The 10,620-nt window shown below is 39.8% G+C and overlaps 1 protein-coding gene across 1 annotated transcript in view; it reads left to right on the top strand.

The window, feature by feature from the left end:
• The window catches only part of DHX33 (DEAH-box helicase 33), a 19,259-nt gene extending 14,747 nt beyond the window's left edge, over nt 1-4,512 (top strand). Inside the window, exons 11-12 of the mRNA XM_060756806.2 lie at nt 139-225; nt 589-4,512. Coding sequence (XP_060612789.2) covers nt 139-225; nt 589-897 — 396 coding nt within the window. The 3' untranslated portion in view covers nt 898-4,512. The remainder of the gene's footprint in view (nt 1-138; nt 226-588) is intronic.
• The last annotated feature ends 6,108 nt before the right edge of the window (nt 4,513-10,620 follow it).

Genomic DNA, 10,620 nt, shown 5'->3' with positions numbered 1-10,620 from the left:
CTATGAAGCAAAAGGTGGGATAGAAATAAAGTTCATCATCATCATTAATTATTTCACCTTAAATCCCTATGGAGAGAAATGATGCTGGGATCTTTTCCGATGGGCCCCACCATCTCCCCCTTGGTCTCTTTCCTATAGGAATGGTGCAAGGAGAACTTTGTCAATAGCCGGAATATGATGCTGGTCTCCGACGTCAGAGCGCAACTGCGAGATATTTGCATCAAGGTAACGTGAGCGGGTCTTTGCAAGGATATCTAGCTATTATCTTTTTCTCTTATCTTATCTATGGACTGGATGACCCTCTGTCAGGAGGGATCTGGTGGTGTCTTCCTTTGGAGCAGAAGAAGGGGGTTAGACTGGGTAGCCCTTGGAGGGGTCTAATCCAACTCAAGGATTCAATGATTTTAATATAATATAATTATATTATTATGATTCTCTCTCTCAATTATATCTATGGACATCTAACTATGGCTCTGTCAGGAGGGATCTGGTGGTGTCTTTAGGAAGGGCGAAAAGGCTGGTCTGGATGACCCCTGGAGTCCCCTTTCCAGCCTGGTGATTTTTCCTGATGTCTCTCCCTTTGTATAGCTCTCCGTCCCGCTGGAGTCGTGCCGCTCGGATACGTCGGCCCTGCGCCGATGCCTAGCGCACAGCCTCTTCCTGCAGTCGGCAGAGCTGCAACCAGATGGCACTTATGCAGCCAGCGAGGCCCGGCAGGCGGCAGCCATCCACCCCTCCTCGGTCCTCTTCCACTGCAGGCCGGCCTGCCTCGTCTACACCGAGCTGCTCCACACCAGCAAGTGCTACATGCGCGGCCTCTGCCCCGTCGACCCCGATTGGCTCTTTGACGCCGCACCCGAATACTTCCGCCGAAAGCTCCGAGCCGCCAAGAGCTGAGCTCTGCCCAGGCGTCATCACACAACACGGTAATTCAGGTTGGCTAGCAAAGCGAAGGTTAAACCACCATCCACCCGCCATCCACTTATCACTCATCCATCAGTAATCCAGAGCTTTCCAACCTTCTCATGTTGGGGACACACTTTGAGACTTGTTTCATCTCGCAACACAGTCATTTGGGTTTGCTAGCAAAGTGTAGATTCAATCTCTATTCATCAATCTATCCATCAACCACCTATCACCCATCCTTCTGTAATCCAGAGTTTTCTGAACATTTCATGTCGGGAACACATATTTGGGACAGGCATCATTTCACAACACAGTCATTCAGTTTTACTAGCAAATGAAGTTACACCTCCCCGCTTCCCCCATCCATCCCTCCTTCCATCCTCCACTCATCTATCATCCATATATACACACACACACCCCTGTAACCCATCGCTTTCCAAACTTCTCAGGTTGGGGGACACATTTTGAGACGTGCTTCATTGCGCGACATGAGCATTAAGGGTTTTCTAGCTAAGTGGGGATTAAACCTTCATCCATCCACCCATCTCCCATCCATCTGTAACCCAGAGCTGACCAAATATCTCGTGTTGAGGACACACTTTGAGATTTGCTTCATCTCACAACACAGGCATTTGGATTTGCTAGCAAAGTGGGGCTCAAACCTCCTTCCATCCATCCACCCGTCATCCACCTATCACTCATCTATCAGTAATCTAGAGCTTTCCAAACTTATAATGTTGGAGACACACTTTGAGACCCGTTTTATCTCGAAGTGTGGGGGTTCGATCTCTATTCCTCCATCCATCCATCATGCACAGATCATCCATCCATCTGTAACCCAGGGCTTTCCAAACGTTTCATGTCAGGAACACGCTTTTTGAGACAGGCATCATTTCACGACACAGTCATTCAGTTTTACTAGAAAATGAAATTACACCTCCGTCCTTCCCCCATCCCTCCCTTCATCCTCATATACCTTTAACCCATGGCTTTGCAAACTTCTCAGGTTGAGGGACACACTTTGAGATGTGCTTCATTGCGCAACATGGGCATTAGGGTTTGCTAGCAAAGCAGGCGTTAAACCTTCATCCACTCACTCATCATCCACCTATCTCCCATTCATCTGTAACATAGAGGTCTCCAAATGTTTCTTGTTGGGGGACACACTTTGAGATGTGCGTCATTTCATAACACAGTCATTCAGTTTTACTAGCAAATGAAGTTACACCTCCATCCTTCTCCCATCCCTCCCTCCCTCCACCACTGATCTATCATTCATCATCTATCTATCTATACCTGTAACTTAGAGTTTTCCAAACTTCTCATGTTGGGGACACACTTTGAGACTCATTTCATCTCACAACACAGTCATTTCAGTTTGCTATCAAAGTGTGGGTTCAATCTCTATTCATCAATCTATCCATCATCCACCTATCACCCATCCTTCTCTAATCCAGAGCTTTCTAAACGTTTCATGTCGGGAACACATTTTTGAGACATGCATCATTTCACGACACAGTCATTCAGTTTTACTAGCAAATAAAGTTGCACCTCCATCCTTTTCCTATCCCTCCCTTCATCCTCCACTCATTTTTCATCCATCATCTCTCTCTCTCTCTCTCTCTCTCTCTCTCTATATATATATATATATATATATATTCGTAACCAGAACTTTCCAAACTTCTCGTGCTGGGGATATACTTTGAGACTAGCTTCATCTTGCAATACAGGTGTTCGGGTTTGCTATAAAGTGGAGGTTAAACCTCCATCCTTCCTCCATCCATCCCTTCATCATCCATCCATAGTAAAGTGGACTTTCATCCATCCACCCATCATCCACCTATCTCCCATCCACCCAACTGTAACCTTTCCAAACTTCTCGTGCTGGGGATACACTTTGAGACTCGCTTCACCTTGCAACACGGGTGTTCAGGTTTGCTAGCAAAGTGGAGGTTAAACATCTTTCCTCCATTCATCCTTTCATCATCAATCCATAGTAAAGTGAACTTTCATCCATCCACCTATCTCCCATCCACCCAACTGTAACCCAGAACTTTCCAAACTTCTCGTGCTGGGAATACACTTTGAAACTCGCTTCATCTTGCAACACAGGTGTTCAGGTTTGCTAGCAAAGCGGAGGTTAATCCTCCATCTTTTATCCATCCCTTCATCATCCATCCATAATTAATCGGACCTTCATCCATCCACCCATCATCCACCTATCTCCCATCCATCCAAGTGTAACCCAGAACTTTCCAAACTTCTCGTGCTGGGGATACACTTTGAAACTCGCTTCATCTTGCAACACGAGTGTTCGGGTTTGCTAGCAAAGCGGAGGTTAAACCTCCATCCTTCCTCCAGCCATCTCTTCAGCATCCACCCATCTTCTACTCATCTATCTATCTATCTATCTATCTATCTATATATATATATATCTGTAACCCAAAGCTTTCCAGACACACACTTTGAGATGCGCTTCATCGCGTGACACGGGCATTTGGGTTTGCTAGCAAAGCAGGGTTCAATCTCTTCATCCATCCATCATGTACCAATCACCAATCCATCTGTAACCGAGAGCTCTCCAAATGTTTCATGTTGGGGGACACACTTTGAAATGTGCGTCATTTCACAACACAGTCATTCAGTTTTACTAGAAGACAAGGTTACAGCTCTATCCTTCCTCCATTTATCCCTCCATCCTCCACCCATCTATCATCCATCCATATATGTATACCTGTAACCCAAAGCTTTCATGTTGGGGGACACACTTTTGAGGCACGCATCATCTCACAACACAGTCATTCAGTTTTATTAGAAGACAAAATTACAGCTCTGTCCTCCCTCCATGTATACTTCCATCCTCCACCCATCAATCATCCATCCATATATGTATACTTTTAACCCAGAGCATTCCATGTTGGGGGACACACTTTTGAGGCACGCATCATCTCACAACACAGTCATTCAGGTTTGCTAGTAAAGCAGTGGTTAAACCTCCATCAGTTCATCCACCCCTCCATCTATCATCTGCTCATTCATTCAGTTGTAACCCAGAGCTTTCCGTGTATTTCATGTTAGCGACACGCCTGTGAAACCTGCACATTTTGCAACACAGGAACTCAGTTGTCATAGCAAAGCGGAGGTTATGGCAACCCCTTGCGCGAGATACGGACACGTGTACGGACTGTAATAACGAAACGAATGGGCACGCAACATGTCTCAGGAAAACCTTAAATGGATATTTGATTGATGGCGTATTTCATGTCAGTAGGAGGTTTCCCGTCACGGGAATATGTCTCACATCGTGGGATGCAGCGTGAAGCACGAAAAGTCATTGTGCCAAAAGGCCACTAGGTGTCGCCAAAATACATGTATGTATATATATGTGTGTGTGTGTGTGTGTGTGAATATATATGCATATGTATGTATGCATGTATGTATGTATATGTATATGTATATTATACATTGGCCGACAGGGAGCTCTGTTGTGGGAGTGGTCCATGAGGTCACAAAGAGTCGGAAGCGACTGAATGAATAAACAACAAACATGTATATTATATATACACACTTTTGTGTTAAAATACATAAAGTACGTAACAGAACAAACTTTTCAGACTCGTTTTCCATAGTTTTGTTTGCATGATCAGAAAAAGACCTCTCTTCCATCAACTGGGTGGTCTCTTTTTGGAGAGAAAAAGCAGGGTATAAACATAATAATAATAATAATAATAATAATAATAATAATAAACACAATAATTATATTAATATTAATTATATGAATAATATTAATAATAATGTATTGTTCATATTTACTTATATTTATAAGTAATATAATCAATATTCTTATAATTATATTCTTTATAAGTTATATAATAAGTTAATATATTTTGCGCAACTGGTTTTATATGGTTTTATATTATATGTTAATTGTTTTCAATGGTAATTTATGTTGTTGGGGCATCAAAATGTGCCGACTGTAAACCGCCTTGAGTCGCCTTCGGGTGGTATATAAATACGGTAAATAAATAATAAATAAATAAACAGGTGAGTTGTGAATTGGCAATTATTAATATATATAATTTTATATTAATAATAATTAATATAAAATATTAATTATTATTAATATAAAATAATAATTTTATAATAATAATGGGCAATGTCCTTGCAGACGGCCAATTCCCTCACAACAGAAGCGACTTGCAGTTTCTCAAGTCGCTCCTGAGACGACAAAAAAAATTAATAATAAGTATTAATAAATATTATAATTGGTAATATTATATATATATATATATATATATATTGTATGTAAGTATATTATATTATTGTATTTATATATAGTAATATATTTATTTATTTACTATATTTGTATACCGCTCTTCTCAGCCTTTGGGTGACCCAGAGCGGGTTTTATATATATATTTTTTTATATATATATATATATATATATATATATATATATATACACACACACACACACACACACACATATATATATATGTATATGTATAATGTATATATGTATGTATGTATGTATATATATATTAATTTCCTGAATACGGGTGAACTATAACTCCCAGATACCAAGGTCAATCACCCCCAAACCCTGCCAGTACGTGGCATAGACTGTGTTGGGTTTGTGTATCGAGTTTGGTCCTCATCTGTAATTGGTGAAGTTCAAAGGGCTCACAGAATACAGGTGAACTATAAGTCCCGGATTCTAAGGGCAATTGCCCTGAAACCCTGCCAGTATTCCAAGTTGGCTAAGTTGGGTCTGTGTGGCAAGTTTGGTCCAGATTCGTCATCTGCTGGGTTCTGTGTTTTCTGAATACAGGTGAACTATAACTCCCAGACGCCAAGGTCAATCACCTCCAAACCCCGTGAGTGTGCAATGTTGGGCATGTTAGGTCTGTGTGGCAAGTCTGGTCCAAATCCGTCATTGGTGGGGTTCAGAGTGCTTTCTGGATGAAGGGTGAACTACAACTCCCAGGTGGGTCAGTCCCCTGAACCCTTCCAGTATGTGGTCCATTATACACATGCATACAAACATTCAAATTTATTATATAGGTAGAAAGCAGACAAGGTAGACATAGATATCGACATATTCTGCCTGCAAACACATATTCCTCTCACCGTTCTATTAATAGGAAGCCAGCTCAGAGTTTTGGGCACCGAGGGTGACATGCAATACTCCCGTATCCGTTGACTGACCTGCAGGTTTCCACATTTGCAAGCATTCGGAGCTGCTCCCAAAGGCAAGCCAACGGCTTTGAGAGTAACCAAAGGAGACCATTCTGAAATGGAAAGATCTGGTGACAGAGAAAACGGGGGGGGGGGGGGGGGGACCGCTATTGGGATCCTGCTTGGAAACCCATACGCAGCAAACTCAAAGGAAGGCCTATTCCAACCAAACGTCCATGTGCAAAAAGCCGTCTAAATAAAAATGTAATGTTTGTCCCACCCTGGTCGTTCCACAGATAGATAAACCCCTTTTTCCTAGTTCCAACAGACCTCACTACCTCTGAGGATGCTTGCCATAGATGCAGGCGAAACGTCAGGAGAGAATGCCTCTAGAACATGGCCCTATAGCCCGAAAAAATCTACAACGCAATGTAATGTTCGTTTGTGGGATTAACATAACACTAAATCCACTGGGCGAATTGACACCAAATTTGGACACAATACACCTTTCAGGCCAACTCATAAAAACACTGAATAACACAGCGGAAGAGACTTCAAAAGCCAAAAAATAAATAAGTTACATTAAAATGCATGTGCATAACCACATATATACACATATTATATATTATAGTATTATTATTTTATATGTTATAGTATTATATGTTGTATTATTATTTTATATATTATAGTACACTATTATTATATGCTACAGTATTATTGTGGTATTATTACATGCTAAAGCATGATTATTTTATACTCTATAGAATTATTATATGTTACAGTATTATTATTTTATATACTATAGTGTTATTATAGTGTTATAAATATTTTATAAATAACACTATAGTATTATTTTATAAATTATAGTAGTATTATTGTAGTATTATTATTATTTTATATATTATAGTATTATCATAGTATTATTATATGTTATAGTATTATTCTTGCCAGGCAATTCTTCTGTTTTGTGTATAGATAGAATTATTATTGTATTATATATGGCATAGTATTATTATTGTAGTATTATTACATGTTATAGTATTATTTTATATACTATAGTAGTATTATTGTGGTATTATTATTATTTTATATATTATAGTATTATCATACTATTGTTATATGTTATAGTATTATCCTTGCCAGACCATTCTTCTGATTTGTGTATAGATAGATAGTATTATTATTGTATTATATATGTTTTAGTATTATTATTGTGGTATTATTACATGTTATAGTATTATTATTTTATATACTATGGTATTATATGTTATAGTATTATTTTATATATTATAGTATTATTATATGTTATAGTATGATTATTGGCAGGTTGTTCTTCTCTTTTTGTGTATAGATAGATAGTATTATTATTGTAGTATATATGTCATAGTATTATTATATGTTATATTATTATTAATTTATATACTATAGTATACGTTATATTATTATTTTATATAATATGGTATTATTATGGTATTATTATATGTTAGAATATTATTATTGGCAGGCTGTTCTTCTGTTTTGGGTATAGATAGATAGTATGATTATAGTATTATATATCTATATATATAAATTTGTTAGGGGCATCCAACGAGGAAACAAAACTCAAAAACCCCCCAACGAAACTTAACCAAAATTCCCATGCCCCTAACACAACCCACAAGGTACAAACATATCTACTCAAAATGAAAAACAACACAACAACACACTCACAAAACGGCAAAAGGATAAAACTCTAAAAAAAACCAATGAAACTTAACCAAAATTCCCATGCTCATAACACAACCCACAAGGTACAAACATATTACTCAAAATGAAAAACAACACAACAACACACTCACAAAACGGCAAAAGGATAAAACTAAAAAAACCAACGAAACTTAACCAAAATTCCCATGCTCATCACACAACCCACAAGGTACAAACATATTACTCAAAATGAAAAACAACACAACAACACACTCAAAACGGCAAAAAAACAAAACTCAAAAAAACCCCAACGAAATTTAACCAAAATTCCCATGCCCATAACACAACCCACAAGGTACAAACGTATCTACTCAAAATGAAAAACAACACAACAACACACTCACAAAACGGCAAAACAACTGAGCATGCACATTGGCGCCCAGCCGCAAGTTCTCTGGCACGCGCACATGCCCTTCCGGCCAACGTTCCCTCTGCGGAAACCATGCCCACTCCAAGCCCCGCCGTGCCGCTTCCCGCACACACACACACCCCTGCCGCACATACACACACAACCCCACACTCCATCACTCCCCCCGCCGCCGCACACACACACGCAACCCCACTTCCCCCGCCGCCGCACACACACATGCAACCCCACACTCCATCACTTCCCCCGCTGCCGCACGCACACACGCAACCCCACTCCCCCCGCCGCCGCACACACACACGCAACCCCACGCTCCATCACTCCCCCCGCCGCCGCACGCACACACGCAACCCCACGCTCCATCACTCCCCCACCCCAATCTTACCTCCTTTTACTTCACGCCACCTCCAAACCCCACCCCGCCCCTTCCAGCCCTGTCAAAATCTAGGAAAGACAGGAAGGAAGGAAAGAAGGAAGAAAGAGAAAGGGAGGTAAAGAAAAAGGGGGAAGGAAGGAAAGTTAGAGAAAGAAGGAAGAAGAAAAGGAAAGAAAAGGAAAGATGGAAGGAAAGGAAAGAGAGACAGCAGAAAAGACAGAAAAAGGGGGAAGGAAGGAAAGAGATAGAGAAAGAAGAGGAGAAGGAAAGATGGGAGGGAAGGAAGGAAGGAAGGAAGGAGGGAAAGAAGGAGAGAAAGAGGGAAGATTGGCCACAGCAACACGTGGCGGGTAAAGGTTGTTATTTCTATTATTATTATTATTATTATTATTATTATTATTATTATTATGCTATTGTTCCTATGAGACCCTTTTAGGGGGAATGGGAGAGGTGTCAGGTCCCAGAGGCAATGCATTGCATTATTGTTATTGTTATGATGGTGGTAAAATAAAAGGAAATAAAAAGTGAAAGAAGGAAGCAAACAGGGAGGGAAAAAAGGCAAAGGAAGAAAGGGGGAGGGAATGAAGGAAAGAGAGAAGGATGAAACCAAGTAGTGAAAGAAGGAAAGAGGTAGAGAAGGAAGAAAGGAGAGAAAGGGGGAGGAAAAGGGGGAAGGAATAAGTAGGTACCTCTCTTTCATAATAGTCCAGATATCTACCTCAACTTTGATAAGTTTTACTATAGGCCACAGCAACGCGTGGCAGGGCACAGCTAGTGTTATAATATTACCGTAGTAGTATTACATGTTATTTATTATTTATTTTTTGGGGGTTCTTTTACCCCGCCCTTCTCACCCCGAAGGGGACTCAGGGCGGCTTACAAAAGCAAAGGCACAATTTGATGCCTGCATCATAAAAACAATCAAATACAAAATTACATCAATACACAGTTAACAACCAATATACATTATAACCATAAAATCAATAAAAACCAAATACAAACCCAATTTCTCCTCTTACATGGTCAGCGTTCGCTACTCATAGATCTAGTTTTACGTTCCACTTCATCAATCCTGCTGGTCTTACTCGCCTGGTTGTCTGATTTAATTGCCGGAGTGCCCAAAGGCCTGGTCCCATAACCAAGTCTTCACCCTTCTCCTAAAGGTGAGGAGGGTGATGATGTCCTGATTTCCCCCGGGAGAGAGTTCCACAGGTGAGGGGCCACCACTGAGAAAGCCCTGCTCCTCGTCCCCACCAGCCTCACTTGTGACAGTAGTGGGGTTGATAGCAGGGCCTCCCCAGATGATCTCAGACTCCGGGGTGGGACGTAGAGGGAGATACATTCGGACAGATACACTGGACCGGAACCGTACAGGGTTTTGTAGATCAAAACCAGCACCTTGAATTGTGCTCGGAACTAAATCGGCAGCCAGTGGAGCTGACATAACAGAGGGGTGGTGTGCTCCCTGTATGTCGCTCCGGTGAGCAATCTGGCTGCTGCTCACTGGACTAGTTGAAGTTTCCGAACAGTCTTCAAGGGCAACCCCACGTAGAGCGCATTGCAGTAGTCTATTCGGGATGTAACAAGAGCGTGTTATAGTATTATTATTTTATATAATTATAATATTATATGTTACAACATTATTTTATGTATAATAGGATTATTACAGAGTATTATTATTTTATATATTATAGTATTATTACAGTATTATTATATGTTATAGTATTATATGTTATAATATTATTTTATGTACAATAGGATTATTATATGTTAGAGTATTATTGTTTTATATATTACAGTATTATTATATATTATATTATTCTTTTATGTATTATAATATTATATGTTATTATTTTATATATTATAGTATTATATGTTAGAGTATTATTGTTGGCAGGTCGTTCTTCTGTTTTGTGTGTAGATAGATAGTATTATTATTGTTAATTTTAATAGTAATAATTAATGATTTAATTATTATTATTGTTGTTGTGTCAGGAGCGACTTGAGAAACTGCAAGTCGCTTCTGGTGTGAGAGAATTGGCCGTCT

The sequence above is a fragment of the Anolis sagrei genome, chromosome 11, assembly GCF_037176765.1.
Source record: "Anolis sagrei isolate rAnoSag1 chromosome 11, rAnoSag1.mat, whole genome shotgun sequence".
In the NCBI taxonomy this organism is placed as follows: domain Eukaryota; kingdom Metazoa; phylum Chordata; class Lepidosauria; order Squamata; family Dactyloidae; genus Anolis; species Anolis sagrei.
The sequence above is the reverse complement of the archived record's forward strand: the minus strand, read 5'-3'. Positions and strand labels throughout refer to the sequence as shown.